A 21,025-nucleotide genomic window follows, 5' to 3' on the forward strand; every position below is an offset into this window, starting at 1 on the left:
GAGCATAAAAAATATATTTTAATGGTCGGGGACAGCACCATAACAGGCGCTCGATGACGCTCCAGATATATATATATATATATATATATATATATATATATATATATGGATGTATATATATATACCGAGAGAGAGAGAGAAAGAGTGGGGATGACATGCAGCTTTTGTATTACAAAGTGTTTCGAATCCTATCACGAGCGCATGAAGTTGGCTTCTTTAACGTGTACCAGCATCGCTGCAACAAACGCACAAACACGCACAATTAAAAAAAAGCAAATGACCACTGAAATCCCTACGCTCCGTTGTGTTCTTTTATTTCAGTGAGCTGGTGCAACGGAGCCTGTGGAGCTCACGGGATTCAATGGTGCTCGGTTTCCATTGTCTTCGAAAGTATTCAAAATGATTTATAAGACCGGGTTGCTTGCGTCAGAGCTCACTGTGTAGCAGTTTTCAAAGCCATTTTCTGTCTCTTACGAAACGGGCATAATCCCCTTGTGCTACTTACCCGTCTTTGCAAAAGACTTAATCTGGAGTACTATGTCCTCGCCTGTCTAAATATGCCAAGTAAAAAGTTCATGAACTTTTGCAACGAGAAGCTGCATACTGCAAAACACCAGTGGCTTAGCCTTGGCCAGTTCAATAACTGTTGACTTCAACTGGTAGAACACCTTTTCTTCAACGTTCTTCGTGAAAGAAAGATATTCATGGTGTGGCTAAAAACCAGAATAATGGCTTACCACGTAGAAAATCTGCCCAGATTTTTTTTGTGTGTGTGATGTTACATATTGGATCGCATACAGTCAATCGACACGTTCGTGGTGCAAATGAACATCAAGTGATTAACAGTGCTTACGCAATGGATGGCTTCAGAGTGGACATCCTCCAGAAACTTAAACATCAATTCATCTCAGGCAGGTGACCGAAACCCATATCTCAGTAAAATATAAAGCCACTACAACACAATATTTTCTCTTTACTTTCGCCTATTGTATTTTGCAGATGTTTACCGGGGCATCAAAAGGCGTAGCCGGCGTAGTCACGCTTCCTACAGGTGCTTAACCTGAAACAGAAAAAAAAGAAGTAACAGAATTCAGGCGGAAATCATAAAACTCGTGAACGCGTAGCATAATCTGTAGCGTTCTAGAAGATGTGTTCGTTTCCTGATACTAACTTACTATTTCTGTTTTATTGTTGGTATATTCCAGTGAAGAAAACTGGCTTTATCTTCAACCGCATCCTGATTGCTTTATATACTTTCGGTACAGCTACTTACCTGGCGTCTGTTGATTTGGAAACTGCTCTTGCTATAACGCTGCACAATATTAAATAGAAACAGCACACTACTTAATAGGAGTGGCGAGAAAGGCACATTTCTTACTGCGGACGCCGTATCGCTCAAGAATGACACCTTAAAGTATCAATTGCAGTCAAATTCGGCATCGCGAAAAAAAACGTTTTATACGTTTTATATTGGCAAACCGAGAAAAATCCTGTACGTGAAATTCTAACGAATCATAAAAAATTGGCAAGATGATGATGATGAAGCAACATTTGCTGGGCCCGAAATAAATCGGTGGTGCACGCAGACACCAGACGGGGTGGTTCCCTAGTTACGGGACCCATATGTTTCCAGCAGCTCCTGGCCCCTGTCCGTCAGTGCGAGCTGAATCGGTAGGGCGGGGCTGGATAACAAGGTCTCCCATCGCTCAAGGGGTTGGGGTTTGGGGGTGTTGGTGGGAAGGGGAGGAGGGGGGGGGGGGGTCTTGAGCTCTGTGCACTCTGCCAAGACGTGCGGCAGGGTACCCTTTTCTCTTCTGCAAAAAGGACAGAGCATATCGTATTCCGCAGGGTACATGCGGTTCATGAGCACGGGGTGCGCAAGCGATCCCGCCTGCGCTCGACGCAGGATCGTCTGTTGTTGCCTGGTGAGTTTGGGGTGCGGTTCTGGCAGTCTGCACCTTTCCTCTCGATACATCCGGGTAATGTCCCGAAAGCTGGTAACCGGGTGCGGTAGCTCTTCCGGCTCGTGCTCGGCCCGGATCGACATTTCTCGGGCATGGTAGTCGGCGATGGTGTTGCCTGCTACCTGCGAGTGAGCCGGGACCCACACGAGCTCTATGGCTCCTCCCGGAGGCTTGTGCTTGGCTAGAATGGCTCGGGCCGCGGAGGAGATTACCCCCCTGCGGAAGCTTCTGTAGGCTGTCTTTGAGTCGGTGACTACGGTGTCCACGCTCGGCTGTGTGAGTGCGAGGGCCACGGCCACTTCTTCGGCAACTGCGGGGTCTGCTGTCTTCAGGGACGCGCTGACGATCAGCCTGTCTTTTGATGTAACCACCACCGCGGCACGGTCACTGTGTTTTCGGAGCGAGGCGTCCGCGTAGAGGACCCTGGGGTTCTCTTCCAGTTTCCGGGCTAGTGCTTTAGCTCGCGCGGTGCGCCTCTCGTCGTCCTTGCCCGGCGTCATGTTCCGGGGAAGGGAAGTCTTGCAGCGGGCGGCAACGACCGTGCACGAGTACGCAAAGTCGTGCGGACTGAGCTGCGCTCCCCAGAAATCAGAGCTGCTCATGATCCAACCGGGAAAATCCAAGAAGGAGCTGCCGCCGAACGTGACTATCACCATCGCTGGAACTACGATCAAGCCAACACAGCAGATTAGGATTCTCGGCCTACTACTACAGAGCGACGGGAAGGCACAGGCCGCCATCACAAACATCAAGACTTCAACCGACCAGATACTTGGTATGATTCGGAGGGTATCTAACAGAAACCGAGGACTTAAAGAGGACTATGCTATGCGCCTGGTACGCGCGTTCGTCGTGTCGCGGGTTACCTACGCCGCGCCGTATCTCCAGCTGACGTAGGCGAATAGGGACACCCTAAACACGATGCTTCGTAAGGCAACGAAACAAGCACTGGGCATGCCTATTTACTCGTCCACTCAAAAACTGCTAGACATGGGCGCCCACAACACTGTGGAGGAGCTCATCGAAGCCCACCTCTCTAATCAGAGAATCCGGCTCAGTCACACGGTACACGGACGAGCCCTCCTACGCAAAATAGGATGGCAGATCGAGCCAGTACCCATCAAGATGGCCCTTCCGGAAGACTGGAAAACGATCATTCAGACAAAAATTGGCAAAAAGTGTTTTTCATGCTGCAACTAAAGAAAGAAAGGCTTAGAATCGTCATAGCAGCTCGCCGGAAGTGACGCACAGAACCCGCACTCGACTTGACCGGAAACTAATCATTTTCCCTCTGCTTCACCAAGACAGTTTCGCATATTTTTATTGCAAAGAAAGAAATACCAACGCGATAGCTCCTAGCGCACAGCGTGCGATTCTCGGTTTGACGTCATGCCTGCCTTATTGTACAGCTTCCAAGCGAGCCGCTAGGGGCGCCTATGGTCTGCTACGAAGGCAATATGTACTATGCTCATTAAATAACTGCCTGGCTGCTAACATGTCATGGCCACCAATCTGGGACGTGAGGCGTCCGAGACCCTTGCCTCCCAGTGGATCAGGTAATATGGTAATATTTCTGGTAATATGGCCTCGTCGCGATTACTTTGACGACACCGGCTATCATGTCTTCACAAACTGAGCATGACTGTGATTTTCTTGAAGCTGACATTTGGCAGTTTTGCGGCACCAGCGGTGCTGTCAATACTCGGCGCTTCGACGTAGTCGGCGTCACCATGAGCAATGTTAACGATGCTTATTCCATGACATGGATGCTATACAACCTCATTCAACATCACTCAGCCGATAGACAAAACAAAACAAAAAGTAATCGTAAACACTTCAAACGGGTCTGATAAGCGGAATACACGTATGTTGGCCCTGTGATGCGGAATAAACACTTTAGGCGAGTGACGTTGCAACACACCGCATTCGGTGTGATTGTCGCCATCATCTCTAAGAGACACGGGTGATCTCGACACTCACCAGCACTTTGTCCACAAAAGTTTCACGAACTCCACTCCTTTTCTGACCAGTATTCTGCCTTTGCAGGAATATACGGGCTGCACGACAAAAAAAGTTGGGTTACAGAAGCACGGAGCCTAAATTAATCTGCACATATAGTATATTGTTCTGTTGCTTCGTAAACAATACACCAAGTTGTTCTTCAATATTAAGGGAACCGCATTTAATAAGTCAGGTGTCTTTCTTAAATTGTACAGAAATTTTTATCATCAGTAATGGCAGATAGCACAATTCTTGTTCTTGCGTTGGATTACTTGAAGAGGCGGACATAAATGATAACGTATAATTATTTAATTCATCAAATTTCAATAATTAGGCGTTTAACTAGTTACCTTACGAAACCAATTGTAATTTATTAATTGTAGCCTGTGAGTTCTCAAGGCAGGTTCAGTTGGAACGAGTACTGAGGATGACACCAATTTTGAGGTATTTGTTCCCTAAACGTTGACAAAACACGTTCGTCTTCCCGTTATTTTCATCCTTCAGTGCATCAAAACGTGTTCCATTAGAAAAGTGAGCGGAACAATACCGCATATCTAACACAACTTTGACGGTGCTGATTTCGAAACAGGATCAACAATTCCAAAATTATTTTCAAATGCATGAACCTTTACACCTCAGTGCTTTAATTTCGCAACTTGCCATATGTGCCCTAAAATATTTTGTTAAAAGCTGGTTTAAATTAAATTTTTTATTTGACAATTGCACACAATCATTTGTTATGCAAGTAATGGCTCCTTCTCCGACCAACCCAGCTCGTGGATTTTGATATATTCCGCAGGCAACGTACAACGTTTGTGATGTGTTAACTCTAAGGAAAGACCTCGTGTACTTTTCAATGACACACTTGGTCGTCTCGCTTGATGTGTGTATCCAACTAGGTGAATTGCCTTTGGCGCATGCTGACTTATTAACATCTACCATGTATCTGGAAACTTCGGCATTTGTCGCAATCTCTGCCTGACGAATACGTGTCAAGTGCCACCTTTGACAAAAACGAAATTGTGTAATACGTGCATCAGTAAAGTGAACACCGAACCGACACACCTTGCATCTTATAAGCAAATGAAGTGATTGCTACATTTGGAAAAAGACGACGTCAGAATGGCGTCTTGATGCCAGTAGAGAGGGCGAACAGCATTGGTCACCAAACATTTCAGGAGGAGCTGGTGACGCTGGCAACAAAATAGCATGCCCAACCTTCCGCATTAGGACCAGGCAATTTCTAATATGCAACTAGCATACAATTTTGGTTTTTGACACAAAAGTAAACGCACGACTTGTTGAAGATAGCTACAATTTATTAGTTGGTTAACAATATCATACTGATATATATATATATATATATATATATATATTGTGACGAAGAAGATCGCCTGATCGTGTGTGCGCGTGCGTGTGTGTGCGTGTGTATGTGTGTGAATTCTCTCACTAGAAGATTCCTAAACGAAACAGCACATATAATAGCGCTAAGAGTAAAAGTCTCGATAGAAAAGTTCTCGCAACAAGATCCACGAATGCCTCGGGTACATACAAATCTCATACGCAAGAATGAGGTGCACACAACGCCGTAGAGCTAATATTCGTCTCAGCCGCCGGTGTCTTCAAAGAAGCGTTGACACGATGCCATTGCATTGTGATGCACTACTGTCGATGTCCATGCACCTAACGCTTTGGTGAGAGAAAAAGTCCGATGTGAATCAAGTAAACAGATTTCTTTTTCGAAAAGCTGTCTTTGTGTTGTCCGTAGGACAGTCAAAGAGCAGTGGTATACATCTTCGTCGTTGGCGCTGCATGAACTTGCTGAATAGGTCACACGCCTAATTCAAGATAAAAAGTGCTTTGTGGAAGCAGTTCTGAGGCAGAGACGATGTGAGACGGTGTCCATGCCTCTTGCAAGCTGAGGGTCTAGCTGGCATTCAAGATGCGTCTCAACTGCGCGTAATATTGATTCTTTTGTGCTCGCTGTAAGCGTTTGCTTCATTGCGTGATTCCGAAAAGAACAGAGTCTCTAATTAGCACGTCTGCAACGATAATGTTGGTGTATATTTTGGCTGCTAAGCACGACGTTGCGGAATCGAATCCTGGCCACGGTGGTCGCATTCTGGTGAGGGTGAAATGCGAAAACACCTGTGTACTTATATTCAGATGCACGTTAAAGAACCCCTGGTGGTCCAAATTATTCCTGAGTCTCCCACTATGGCGTGTCTCGTAATCAAATCGCGGTTTTGGCATGTAAAACCCCATAATTTTGAAATGTTGGTGGCTGTACTTACAAGCCCTTTCCTCATAAGACTGTTGTCCTACGCGGTGCCAGCGCCAGCGCGGAAGGCGACCGCCATTCACCTCTCTCGCTGCCACAGCAGAAGGATAGGGGAGCAGTAGAAGAGGGCTGCTTTTCCCTAGCGCTTCATTACACCACCTAATGTGTTGTTGCTATTTGTTGTTGTTGTTGTTGTTGTTGTTGTTGTTGTTGTTGTCGTTGTTGTTGTTGTTGTTGTTGTTGTTGTTGTTGTTGTTGTTGTTGTTGTTGTTGTTGTTGTTGTTGTTGTTGTTGCTGTTGTTGTTGTTGTTGTTGTTGTTGTTGTTGTTGTTGTTGTTGTTGTTGTTGTTGTTGTTGTTGTTGTTGTTGTTGTTAAAACGCTGGAAGTCTCCTTTTATAGTTGCCCCTTTCTTTTCCTACAGTGACAAAGGCTTTCCGTGAATGAAAGGTATGAACAAGAAATGACGTTTGATTAGACGACAACTCGAAGCTTGGCACTAAGGCTGACACTTACCGAGGGTACCTTTGGCTTACACTGGAAGTTCCGTGGATTCCTTGGCCACCTTTTGCAGGTCGAGTCGGTGACGTCAATGGTGAGAATGACTATGTTATTTTTTCCTTTCTGGAAACGGAAATAAGCAGACGTCACGTCCGGCATTTTGAAGTGGATTTGTGCCACTAACGTTCAATCACCTATAGTAAAGTGATCAGATCGCCTTTGTATGTCTAACCTAAATCCCCACTGCTCCGCTGTGTGACGCCACCCACAAGGTTTCAAGGGTAATTTGAAGGAGTATTACTAAGGCGAAAGTCTTTTATGGATGATGGATAGAAAATTTAACCATCCGGAAAATTTAGTGGCACCAAAATTCGGGTTCGAGTCCTCGAGCTTTGGTGGAAGTCGAATCCACCACTTTGGTTGGAATTGAGCCAACGACCTTTGTGTGTTCATTCAGACAGAATTAATTAGCATATGTGTTCACAAGGGTACTCGAGACAACACCTTTGGTTGGAATTCAATCCATGTTCTTTGGTGTTACTTAAGGCAAGAAACTTAAATCACAGTTACTAAAGATACATTTAATTAAGGCACTTGAACTCCCCACCTTTAATGGGAGAAAACAAGTAATAGGAAGTAACAACGAAATCCAATGAGAATGTCAAGTAATTTAATGGATGTCTCGTGAGTGCGCAGGCTTTCGCGTTCATCCGCCTTAGCGTAATCTAAAATGAGTGTCAGCTTTTAATATTAATAATAGGCAGCACTTGATTAGGCTTCAAGTAAGCGTAGCGCGTAATGAAATATTGTAATTGGATCTTTCTATGTACCGCGGAATATTTATCTTGTCTTGTTTTACGAAGTAGTCGCGTCTATTGAAAGTGTAATATCTCCGAATAGCAAGCAGATAGTAACCATTCTTGGTGATGTTAACGCTTTTCACTGAAACACGCTTAGATATTCTCGTTAAAATCATCACATTGCGAACAAGTTCAGGTTGTTGTTAGACTTTCTGAACTACTATCCTCTTTCGCGGCATATCTTGTTCTGAAATTGCTGTGGTAACGTCTTAGACCTTTCTATATCGAGTGCTCAAGTTATGTATGTCTCTCGTTCTGAAATTTCTCTTGCGGCATCCCGATAAGTGTCACCCGTCACTAAAGATGAGCGCCTCGGCGTCAGCATTCAGGCAGAGCTCCTCCAGTGGCATAAATTAATTAGTATGCTTTGCTTTCAAACGCGGTGATTATGTTGATTTCTGTGATTTCTTGTCCACCACAAATTGGTCCCTAGTTACAGACGAAACCAATTTTATGACCAAGTAGGTCAGTTTACGGAACTTGTTTAGAGCAGCATGCTCAAATACGTTCCCCTAAACCTAAACCTAAACGCTCAGAGTGTGCCCGATGGTTTTCATCTCAACTTATATAGCATAAAGATTGCGTGTACCGAAAATCTAGAAGTCCTAGCTGTGCTTTGATCTCTGTAAACGCTTCTATAAGCGGGATCACGACTCATATATCGCGTTCTAGGAAAATAGCCCCTCTGACCGGCTGGCATAATTTTCGAAGCATATTCACGAGTGCTCTAGTGAACCTGGAGAGTGTTTTCACCTGCTCCGCTCTTGGGGAGTGGAAGTTCCAGCAGTGATGAATTGTTTTGCAGCTCATTTCTCATCCTTATATAAAACTTCAGGTTTCAACGTCAAGTGTCAATCAGCAGCATACTTCGGCTCCTATACATATAGTGCTTTCTTGGTTGATGAAAAGCTCATCACCGAATGCATTCAGCGCTTGAGGTTTTCCCTATCCTGCGGCTCTGATGGTTGGCCCTCCGCAATTCTAGAAGTTTACGACAGTATATCTGCTCATTATATCTGCATATATTTACTAACTATGTGGATACTTCCGCCTTCCTTTACATGTGGAAAACTGCTTGTGTATTTTGCTGTATTTAAGTCTGGCTGTAAAACCAATGTCTGCAATTACCGCCCGATTTCTCTTCTCTGTCTCACGTCTAAGATTCTTCAGCTTGCGCTTCACAACGTATTCTATTTTACTGTGAAGAACTGATTGATTCCAAATCACCATGGATTTCTCGCCGGCCACTCCATCGTCACAAATCTCGAATGTTTCATGACGCAGATCTTAGCGCCGGTACTTCAAGGGGGCAAGTGGGCGCTATTTACTGTGACCTCAGCAAAGCTTTTGATGTAGTCAACCACTCACTGCTTCTATCAAGCGCATACACTTTGGTTTTGACTCGTTACTCTCTTGTGCAGTTTCGTCTTGATAGAATATGTTATGTTAACGTCAATAGCCAAACGTCTTCTTTTTACGTGGCAACCAGTGGCGTCCCTCACGGGTCTGCATTAGGACCACTCCTTTTTCTTTCATTTTAATAATGACGTTCTTTCTGCTAATCGGAATTCTTCATTCCTTCTATATGCCGATGACATTAAAAAAAATTAAGAAAATTCATACTGCTGATAACTTTCGCATCCTGCAGTCTGACCAGTTTTCGTTTTCTCAATGCTGCAAAGATAACCTCAACTTGAATGCTGCTAAGTCCAAAGCCATGACTTTCACACGCAAAAGAGCAAGTATTTATTTTTCATGTTCTGTAGATTCTGTACTATCGTATAAGGTCTCTGAGATCAATGATCTCGGTATGTTTTTTGCTACAATCTTACACTTTTCAGCTCATACTAAACGCGTTGCAATGCGAGGTATTCGCTCTCTTGTCTCTGTTTGCAGACAGTCGAGGTAATTGAACTCTCCTACAACATTCCGCAAGTTGCACATAGCACTCTGTCTTCCTCAAATCGAATACGCATCAGTCGTCTGGAATGGCATTTCTAGATCCAACGGTGACATGTCCAGAAATACTTTCTAGGCACATTTCACAACCGTTTTGCTACCACCGACGCCGAACCTTGTTCTACCTTTCTTGCATTATTAGCATTGCCGTCACTTCGCTGCTCACGTAGTCGCACTAACCTTTTGTTTTTGTTTTTATATTCAAACTCCTTCACGGTGTCCTCGTCTGCACTGAAGTCGTCAGTTGTATCATATTTCGTATTTCGCGCAAGATCGCCGGAGAACGCAGGCATTTCCATGTTCCTGCCAGCATTCTACCATCCGTAGAATACTGAATCTTTATAACGCTTATTTTCATGATCTTGATATTTTTCATAACTAGCTGTCATTATTCTTTTCCGAGGTGTGCGTTGCTGTCTCATAGCTCCACATATTGTTCAACTGCCCTTCTCCTTTCTTTTTCTTTTGTATTCCCTTTGAACCCTCTTGTATGTACGCTCTTCGTTATTGTTCTTTTTATTCGTTGTTTTTCGTTTTGCTTATATTCCCCTGTAGTTCTTTTTCTTCTTTTTTTCGGTGTATACATGCGCGAGCACCCAGACCTTATGGTTGTTCCTGGGCATAGTAAATATTGATTGATTGATTGATTGATTGATTGATTGATTGATTGATTGATTGATTGATTGATTGATTGATTGATTGATTGATTGATTGATTGATTGATTGATTGATTGATTGATTGATTGATTGATTGATACACTTACCGACACAAGACAGTAACAAAGTGAAGCTTTCCTCCCATGTATGGCACGAGCCAACAGTGGCAATAGTTGAATGGGTCGAGCATCCTACTCTTCGGATGCCTTGCCTCTTTCTAACTCCTCTGCAGACTCTTGTGCGTGAGTGCAGAGCAACGCGCTGCAGCTTTTGCGATTCTTTTTCAGGGATGTCAAAGGTAATTACCGCAGCCTAGAGGACATTGTGGCGACGGGAAGGGTGCCCCAGGAGAGGACCGCCTTTGGAAAGGTCTCCTCAAACGAGGTATGCTTTCTTGCGTCGCCTTTTTCCTCTCCCGCGCTCATGAAATGTGATTATACACGCTGTCAAGCACCCCCTCCCCCCGACGCGACGTGCGAGAAGCAGCAGCTGCGGCAGTAGTGGAAAAGTCGAAGGCAGGGGCGAAGAAATTTTCAATTTATGAGTTTAAATAAGTGGACTGTGCAGATATGGGGCACAACAACATGAAAACCTGATTGCGCACAACGGTGCTGCTCTCAGTATCCTGGCGTATGCTCCACGAAAACACACAATACAATAACCACAGATATGCGGTTGTAAGTCAATGTCTAAATTTGATGTCCTCACAAATGACGGCAGAGCCCTGTGATTTTGTTCACGTCTAAACACAGAGGCAAGTTTTAAAAGATTTCGTTCAATACAGCACATGGTAAGGCAAGTGAGCGGTACTCTCTGTAAATGACATCGCACTGCGCGCTAAGTGAGAGGTAGCCCAACATTAAGTGGTTAAGTGTTTCTGTGGCACTGCAGTTAGTACTGGATGAACTAGGAGCCCGTTTTTTGAGATGGTACAGCACCCGCGAATGGTCGAAAAAAGGAAGGACGCGTGTCACTGAACAAGCGCTTACTGCCAGTTGAATGTTTGTTCAAAGTGGTATGTGCTCCGCATCCAAATAAAGCACGAAAACGATAATTTTATGAAAAAGAAAAATTCCGACTAAGGCTACAAAATTATTCTTTTTTCTTCAAGCTCAGTATCTTTCGTGGTGACTCAGTGGAGACATTGCGCTGCTAAGCCCCTGGGCACGGGTTCAAATTCTGGCCACGGAAGCCGCATTTCGATAGTGGTGAAATGGCGGAACACCTCAGAGCCCTCCCCCTACGGCGGGCCTAATAGCCTAACTGTCTCTTGGGAACAGTAGACCTCGTCAATAGATCAAACAATCTAGCTCAGTTATTCATCGCACCAGTTCCGAATATTCTTGGACCTAGCTTCTTCCTTGCGGTTTTTTTTCGCAAGTTCACTTCGCGTAGGCTCCCTGCTGCAAGCGCCTGGTAAGGCACACGCTATGAATAAATAAGAAAAAAAAATGGCTGTGGCTTAGGTAAGGTTAAGCCCAGGATGCGAAGCATACTAGCCTTTATTTTAGTTGTTGAACCACTGTTTAGCCTGGTGAACTGCTGTTGCTTGGCTATATTTGGTTCGGCTAGACGAAGAAACAACTCATGCATTACTGCTTCGCCTTCAAGAGTGGAACGCGACAGCGTTCCCGTCGACCCGCCAAGGGGTGTAAGACAATGGGCTACAGGGCAGCGACTACGCGCCCCGCATTGGACGCGGTGAGCGTCGAGCAAAGCAGCGTTCGGCGCGGCAACGAAATGTGCGCCTGAGCAAAAGACGCACGCCTTAGAAACAGCTCGTTTCTAAGGCAACACCGCATTCACTAGAGGCGCTTTTGTACCGCTTTGAAGCGTCGTACTCGTGGCTCAGTGGTAGCGTCTCCGTCCCACACTCCGGAGACCCTGGTTCGATTCCCACCCAGCCCGTCTTGCAAGAGTTGAGCCAAAGCCACTTCTCCTCTGTCGTGACGTCACGGTGTCACGTGGTTTCATGGCGACACCGCCGCGCCTGAGGAGCTGGTTTGAGCTCTCGTAATATGCTTCGCATAAAAATAAGAACGTTGACGTTAGGGCAGGAGGGTGAAGAAGGGGCACTCCAAACCCACTCACCGGCCAAATAACTCTCCTCAGGCCCAACAGGTACAAGGCCGGTCGCCGGCCCTGTGACTTGAAGCGCGCCAGTTCTACTGCAAGATGCATGTACTGGTGGAAGGCGGACTCGTGTACCTCGAACTTCTTGGTAGGCGCGTAGTATGCGTCAGTGAGGCCTGCCCCGGCAGCTAAGGTCGCCAGCACGACCGGTACCAGGCACACAAGCATCGTTGAGAACGCGGAGAAAGACTGGCCCTGCGCAAATGGTCGATGACGCGTCAATGAATTATACATCGGCATATTTCGACATCGACCCCTTCATCCACACGCCGTCACATTGATTCATCGAAGTTTCTGCATGGCATCGTCAATTTTTCTTATCGTGTCTCACATCCCAGATATATTCCTTCAGATATTCCCCGGTCAAGTAGCAGTCACCATAGCCTTAATATTAAAACTTACTTTTCTCGATTTAATAAATTTAAATACAGCTTTTTCCCACGTACTATTGAATTGTGGAACTTCATTCCCGGAACAATTAGGTCACTGCCATTAAACGATTTCCTGTTAAAAGTTAACTACACCTGATTTTATGTATTTTCTTGTTGCGGTGTACTGACTCATTCTCGTTTTTGTACTCACTCTCAGTGTTGCTGTTATTTTGAGTTTCATTTGTGTCATCTGCCTTATTTCTAGTGAATTTTTAAACGTTATTGTTTACTTGTTTTTGTATGACTTCCTGTTGTCTAACCCCCTCCTGCAATAGCCCCGTAAAGGGGCTGCAGTATGTGTAAATAAATAAATAAATTATATTAGGATAAGTGTGTTTCAGGCAGATATCGCATGGGCCCGGTCGTGGCTTATGCTTTACGCATGGTTGTGACAAGGGAAGGCTACAGTCATAACGCAGGCATGTTGGAGTACAAGAGAGTTATCACAGCTAGGCCATAAGTGGTGTTAAATGAACACGCACTTTAAAAAACAAAGAAAGAAACATTAGAGTTATTCGAAGTATCTGTGTCAGAGATACGCAGAACAAGAAGTAACGCTTGCGTGGCAATGTTGAATCAAGATTATTATCCTTCCGCCAGTCAATGTGCAGCTTTTTTTTTTCGCTCCTTTTCGTTTGACATGCGGTACAAAGCCGAAACTCGCCAGTGTTTGCTTTGTGTTGCTTGGCGGTAAGCGAACTTGCAAGCATCTGCTCTTCTTTCTGACGTTACGACTCTAACTTCTTTCTCCCAGCCTGTCTTTTAAAAACAGGTGACAGCGACTCTCACAAAAGGAGTTTGTAGCATCGTGAAATCTCCCACGTCAGTACGCAAACTCTAAACCTGATTCTTCAATGCGATTCTTCGCTTAGCCTTCCGGCTGTCAACTATAGCTATTGCAACTGTTAAAAAGGTCAGTTGACGACGCCTATCATAGAATTCGACCACCAAGTTCTCTGAATAGGTTGCTTGGAAAGGCCCAAAGAGGTGATAAATGCTGTGCTCTTTCACGGTGACTTTCAAGTGTCGAGAATATTCTCGCGGTCTTCTTTTGACAATCAAAATGCGGTGTCACTGCTCTTTGAACGCAAGAAAGGCTTTCACCTTGAATGTTGCACACTTGGGATCCCGGCACGCCTACAAGTAATTGACGCAGGACGTAGGCATGCATTAACATCATCTCGTTGCTAAAAGAAAGTTCACAGACTTGAAACATGTCTCTATTGTTATTTCGTTTGTTTAAAATTTTCCGGATAATGCGATTGCAGTGCATAAGCGTTTCAATGCTGAGGCACGATGCGAAAAAATTCACGTGCAGCGTATGCCAGTTTCTATTCGCCATCTCGTTGGGAAACATTTCCTATCTTTCATGTGGGTTTACGTTGTATTGAAGTGACTCGCTTCAGGCACCCTAAAAGGCACATTTTATGTAATTGTGATATCTGTATGGCGCGGTTTGGCTGGGTTACAAGCCCTTGAATTGCTTTGATATTAGGGAGAGAGAGAGAAAATATAGCAGAGAAAGGCAGGGAGGTTAACCAGAGGTAGTTCCGGTTGGCTACCCTGCGCAGGGGGAAGTGTTAAGAGGGATAAAAAGAGAAACAGAGTAGAAGGGGCAGATATAAAGAAAGGGAGACAAGCACGAACAAAGCGCGTACACTACAGAGCGGTAGGGGGCGGCATTCTTAGAGTCTGTCGTGAAGCCCCGTGGACCGCAAGAACCTTACTAGCGCGAGTAAGGCCTTCAACGCGGATGTTCTTTCGGAGCATTGGCCTAAAGCTTTTAGTTCTGAAAGTGGACGATTGTCCAACTGGTCCAGTACTCTGCACATCACTGGTCTCTCAGCACTGTATCGCGGGCAGACACAGATAATGTGTGCGAGCGTCTCGTCGATGTTACATGTGTCGCACGTGGGGCTGTTGGCCATTCCTATGAGGAAAGCATAGGCGTTTGTAAAGGCAACGCCTAGCCACAGATGGTAGAGCACAGTCTGTTCACGTCGGGGTAATCCAGGCGGGAGGTGCATCCGTATGTCCGGATACAACGAACGCAACCGACACATTGTGAAAACATTCGAGTCCCACAGGGGCAAAGTACACTCACGGGACATCAATCGCAGCTCAGCCGCAGCGACTTATATCTCAACTCGCTATGCAATTTCACCATTCATTACAGTGCACTTGCTCTTAAAGGAAATCATGTTAATATAAATCGATTGAGTGTTTTCTACGCGAAACATTTTGCGTTTCACGTGTATAAATTTTCTTTGTTCGCATAACAAAAGAAAGAAAGAGAAAGCGAGACGGAAGGAGGCAGAATACTGTGCGTTGCGTATCATCGCAGCCAAATAAGATTTACAGAAAAACAAAATTTAAAAAAAATAAGGAGAGAACGATTAAAATGTTGGGCATGGAGGTGTCCTTGATTGGTACTTCTCAACACAGCCGCCACTGGAGTGCTTGCATGCCTCGTGATTATTCAAGATCTCCTGATTAGTTTTTATTTCGCCGTTGTAGTATACTTTGCATAAATGTAGTGCCCAAACTGGCACACAAGTGTGCCATGAAAATATTCTCCGTCATGAAACTTAGGTGATAGCATGAAAAAGGCTAATCTTTGTTTTTTGCTTATTTTTTTCCTCTTTATCTCGGTTCCAGTACGACGATTGCTTTGAAGGGACTAAAGTAGGTAGGGTGGCGTGCATTTGATTATTTTCGCATTGAAATGAGGGCGACGTGCATGTAAGCTACCCACGACTATATGTTATTTCTGTTGCTTCACCTTATATGTCACTTGGTATGATCGTGACTGACAAAATACCGAGCCCCTCGAATGCCCTTTATTCCTCTCGCTCGACGTCCAGGTGGAGCAGTGCCAGCAAACACGCCGGCAAGGAAGTCAGTTCGTGTCGTCTGTCTGGCCCCTTTACCCATCGATACATTTTGTGCTGTCACACCCTGCACCTACCTGTATGAGACATCCCTCTGTATCTCCAAAAATTGATTGATTGATTGATTGATTGATTGATTGATTGATTGATTGATTGATTGATTGATTGATTGATTGATTGATTGATTGATTGATTGATTGAGTGAGTGAGTGAGTGAGTGAGTGAGTGAGTGAGTGAGTGAGTGAGTGAGTGAGTGAGTGAGTGAGTGAGTGAGTGAGTGAGTGAGTGAGTGAGTGAGTGAGTGAGTGAGTGAGTGAGTGAGTGAGTGAGTGAGTGAGTGAGTTATTCGTTCATTGGATGAAGCGCTACCATAGGTGAATGAACCAGAGCAACGTTTGTCTTCAAATAGCCTGTCTCTGATCGACCGCATGCTTTAATGCACAATTCTGCGCGGTGCTGTAGCCAAGAAAATAAAGACCAGCATCCTCGAGGTTGCCGAGGAAGCTGGAAGGTGGTGAACCAGATGCCCTCCATGAACGATGAACGAAACATGATCTGGCAGCTCCTTTGAAGGATGCAGGTGCTTGACGCATAGATATTTTAGTTTCTTTTTTTATGAGTTTTCTTATTCCAGGTCGAACACTTTCATTCTACATGCTATACTCAGCATGAGCGTTCTAGAGTGTCAATTATGAAAGCTGTGGGAAGCGGAGTAGTGACATATAGCCTAAGAAGTAAGTCCCGCAAAAACTGGGAGCATCCTACCCCTCCTGTGATCTTAGAACGTCTACAAATAGCAATAACTGCAGCAAAATTATTGTAAGCGTGACTCGATGCGGTCCAAAGTAAACATCGCGATAAACCTGCTTCGCCTTTCATAACGGGCCCAGCGGAAGAACCATGAAGAATCACCCTAGCTTGACGACTTCACGTATATATTCTGCAAACGACCATGCGTTATATTGCCTTTATGACGCGTGCGCCTCTTCACCCTTGCTCGCAATTATGTAACTCTGTCTTTACATCTGTACTTTCGCTATATTGCGTTACAAGCGCACGACTTTACATGCAAACGTTCTGCAGCACTATGTGTTCACTGACACCTTCTCCACATATTCGCTTGTTTTGGTTTCTCTCGGCCATAATCAACAGCCGACGAGAAGGGGGTTCAATCGACATCCGCGGCAGCCAGCAATATCATTCACAAATATTTCAATTATTTACGCTATTACGCAATGATTACACCAAGAAGAAGTGAATATACCCTTGCCTTTGGGGTGCTCGGCCAACGCCCTAATCGTGAAAGGTACGCAATGCACAGGCGCGGCGTCCTCTTTCGATTAACGTGACTGTTCTGAAGTGGTGGTCCACATCGCGTCGACTGGGCTCACGTATACATCTCTGGCACTTGGTCGTACGCGACAGTCTCCTTGTTCAGACACCTAAACAGAAACTTACGCTTTATCTCTGAGCGCACAAAGCGGCCAGCGAATGTCACCATTTTGCTTTCATGTCTTTGCTATAGATCCGCTTCAGCAGATGTTTGGCGTCGTAAGAATAAACGAATATTGTTAGCTCGACTGGAAGTTGTGACGCGCAATCAAAAGCATGTGTACAAGAATCATCTATTCAATTGGACGCAAAAGAAATCGTTATAGCGCGTGCGCGCAAGAAGGAAAGCTCTGAATGAGCTTGCATTGGCATAATAACTCGATATAGCAGGTGTTTTCGAGTAAGCGAGACGTTCGGCGTGCAGCTGCTTCATATATCGTTCGGTAGCATCTATATTAGCAATAGAACCATTCTCAATAGTCTTAGTAATGTCAGCTCCAAGACGAAGGCCTCTCCCGGCAACCTCCAATTGTCCCTGTATAAAGTCATGTGAATTCATCTTCCTCAGACTGCGAAGCTCGTTATGTTGTTGTCACACTGCGAAATTCTCGGCCATTTTCGACCGCGTTGCCCTTACTTCTACAGCGGTCAGGATACTGTGTAGGTCCACCATGTATGCTTGTGCTCTCAGCAAGATGGTAACTTGCTTAGATTTCTTCCTCTTAGTCAAAACAAAGATATCGGCTACAACACTGCCTCCCCCATCACCCGATCGTAGTTTCATAAAAACGACCGTTACGTTAAAACGTTACGCTTATATCTTTCCGTCGTTTGCTGTGTTGCCCTTAGCTCCTTGTAAACATTCTTTGTTAGGCTCGAAGTTTCTGGCCCATCTGCTAGTACGAGTACAGAGCAATTGTACATTATTTTTAGAAATGGGGTGCTTCCAATACGAGCGGCTGCTCCTGTAAGTGCTTACACCAACCGTACAACTTCTATCTCTCGCGTATAAGCTTCGTTATTGCTGCTTAATTGTCATCGTCTCGATGCACCGAATTGCGAATTAGTTTTAAAAGAAGTTGCAGTTTCACCTGAAAGGCAGAACAATGATAGCGATAGCAAAACATTAGAGAACTACACCAACTAAGGTTCGTAGCTTTATCGTTCGTGTAAATTGCGGTAAGCATTCGCTTACTCATTGAATTAACGAGCATGGTCCTACGCGTGCACAGGCAAGTATCACTAGACCTCACTCGATGACTGCGAACACTCGCTGTCAGAACGCTGGCGTGATGAAGAGCTCAAACAGAGGGCAGAGAACGCTTCGTGCTACCACTCGCTTCTACGCGTCCGCGAAACATGAAATTACGCGATGTCCAGAACTATACGCAAGCGGGAACACAGCGTGCGTACAACCACCAGCCATCTTGGCACGCACAGGCCTTGCACCCTAGGGAGATTGCCTGCAAGCTAGGGAGCGTGGACTTCGCATGCACTCAGAGGCGCGGATAGCCCAGCGCAGACACACCTGGGCCATAGAAGGAGACACGCACCATACGCGAGCGTGATCACGCTACCGCGTCCTTACCTTCCTCCTCCCCCTCAGCCTTGCGCGCACTTGTTCACATGCACCTCCAGCATAGGGCAAGCGAGAAGACGGCGCACATCAAGCCATTATCCTTTTCGGTTCACCCTCGCTCGCTTTCCACCGCACCCACAGCCTACGACGCGCGGGGGCACGATAAGATTTTATCGCACTTGGACATTATACGGAACACCACGTCAACGGTGACGGGAACAATGGCGGCGAAAATTTGCCCGGAGTGTCCCTGTAATTCATATCGCAACAAAACCTAAGGCGTGCGTGGACGGCCAAGCCCGTTCCTTAATTACATTCGCAAATACGCCATATCGTTTGCGGATGAACGCCTGTTAGACATTCTGGGTGACGAGGAAGGTATACAGGTAGACATTTAGATTGTGGAAGGACCAGTGGTTCAAAGAGTATCAATCTCATTCACGGCAATATGTTCAAAATATAACGAAGGCCCGGAAGAGATCTGCTGGGGCATGACATTACATGACAAGAACTTTGTTGGGGTCCCGAAGAGCTCGCGTCCGGGGGGACCCAGGATGAGCCGATGGCCTAGCCAATGACGGGAGTGGCAGACCGAGACCCACCGCAACATCATCGGCCTTCTGGAACGCCTGGAGCTGTAGATGTTCTGGATACTTGAGGGCGGATTCCCAGGAGTCCTTGGTTTGAAGTGAAGAGGCCTCTAAGGCTGGGCACAGGCAAAGCACGCGTTAAAAATTACAATATTCGTATCCGCAATTGAGGCCTGCTCATGCCGTGCGCAGAAATTGCCCTGCTCTCGTCGGTACGTTTCCGTACTTCAAGAAATGCTTAAAACGCCCTACACGAGAGACAAAATTCGCTCAAAAGAGCCTGATCCGCTTCTTTTTCTTGTGAGTAAGTGACGATTTGCACACGTGTGCGCGCAAACGAAATGCGCATACAAGCGCTACAAGCTAACCTCCCGTTTCAAAGAAAGTGAGGTCTCGTAATGATCATTGTGATTCAGTGTCCACGCTCATCTATGCCACCTGTGCATACGCTTCCTTATCCTAAACCGACGACAGTTGGTGAGACAAAACAGAGTGGGAAAGAGTGCACCTAAATTGAAACAGCAATATCAGCAAGAACTGATCAGACAGTGCGTAGGTGCGTGCCTCCTTGTGATCGCGTTCGATATGTGCTTCTGCAACCGCAAGCCCCGGTTCGCTGCCTCCAATCTGAAAGAACGCGAGAAGAAGTGCGAGAAAGAAAACACCACCAAAGCACCTTCAGTTCGCGAGAAGCGGAAATGTCCTGAGGGAGCTGTCATGCATCCAGGACGTAAAGCGACGCAGCAACAAAAGAAATGAAAATATCGAGCTAGGGTCGTACGTTGAACGCAAGAGGCATCGCCACAGTTTGAGGCTAGACCGAGATGGCGCAAACAAGAGAAACGAGATCCTCATATCGAGAACTGTGCTCGAAAGCATCGCTGCTTTGCGGGCGTCCAAAAAAAAAAAAGCAGTAGCTACCCGCCGACAAAGCCAGGCTCTTCAACGCCTTGGTTACAGCTTTGGCCTTCACACCAACGTCGGTTCTCACTACTTTCCTGTTTCTCACTTGCATTACCTTTTTCTTCCTTTCTCTTTCCTTTAGTTTTTGTTTTTACCAATAAGCTGTCTTATATATCTGCTTTGCTGGTAAAATTCCTCGTCTCGAACAAACTTGGACGAGGAGGAGCAACCGCTGACTCAGCAGTTTCAAGAGGCGAACATTTTTTGCGGAATTGGTTTGGCAGAAAAACAATATATAAATCTATTTTTGTTAAGGCATGTGGCCGTAAAATACGCTGACGCCATTGCAACAACGATAACACTTTCGTATATTGCCTGTTTTTCTTGGAGTGTCAGAGCTTTTGCTGGAGAGATCTGCGAGCAAAAGTGAACACTTGCCAGTACAGAAGAAGACAATACTTAAACAAACAGTAATCGAATAATCTGCAGGAGTTCGCCCAGGCGAGAAATTATACAATGGAAAGGGAGACAGAAACTAGGCAAGCACGAGGAAACAAAACAGAGTGGCGAAATGCGTGGGCGTGAGAGCGAGAGTGGAATTTATTATTACAGATACTCTTATTTCGCAAGGCGGCCTGTTAACCAGAATTTGTTAGCGTGTAACGAACCGGCTAACCATTCCGAAAATTCATTTAACCACCTTGGTGGTGTAGACTGCCTTTGGCGCTACGCTGCTAAGTCCGAGGGCGCAGGTTCGAATCCCGGCTGCGGAGGCCGCGTTCCGATGGAAGTGAAGGGCAAAAAAAGACGCCCTTGTATAGTGCGTTGAGTGCACAGCAAAGAATCCCAGGCCGCCAAGATTAATCCTGATTACCCCACTACGCCACGCCTCATAATCTATCTTGCTTTTGGCACGTGTGATTCAGAATTTAATTAATTAATTTA

General features: G+C 45.5%; 1 protein-coding gene across 4 annotated transcripts; it reads right to left on the minus strand.

Annotated features, from left to right (window-relative positions):
- Positions 1–956: 956 nt before the first annotated feature.
- On the minus strand, positions 957–18,449 carry LOC135910163 (uncharacterized). 4 transcript variants are annotated; one of them, XM_070521255.1, is made up of 5 exons: positions 18,422–18,449; positions 12,313–12,554; positions 6,761–6,868; positions 3,945–4,021; positions 957–1,060 (listed from the first exon to the last, which is right to left on the minus strand). In XM_070521255.1, exons 1-5 carry the CDS (start codon positions 18,432–18,434, stop codon positions 1,015–1,017), a joined length of 486 nt encoding a protein of 161 aa, XP_070377356.1. In that variant the 5' UTR covers positions 18,435–18,449; the 3' UTR covers positions 957–1,014. The 4 variants fall into 4 exon arrangements, with proteins under 4 accessions (XP_070377356.1, XP_065298282.1, XP_065298283.1 ...); XM_065442210.1 differs by lacking the exon at positions 18,422–18,449 and adding an exon at positions 16,947–17,114; XM_065442211.1 differs by lacking the exon at positions 18,422–18,449 and adding an exon at positions 16,941–17,114 and having other exon boundaries at positions 12,313–12,549.
- Between the last annotated feature and the right edge of the window lie 2,576 nt (positions 18,450–21,025).

Source organism: Dermacentor albipictus, chromosome 7 (genome assembly GCF_038994185.2).
Source record: "Dermacentor albipictus isolate Rhodes 1998 colony chromosome 7, USDA_Dalb.pri_finalv2, whole genome shotgun sequence".
NCBI classification, from domain to species: domain Eukaryota; kingdom Metazoa; phylum Arthropoda; class Arachnida; order Ixodida; family Ixodidae; genus Dermacentor; species Dermacentor albipictus.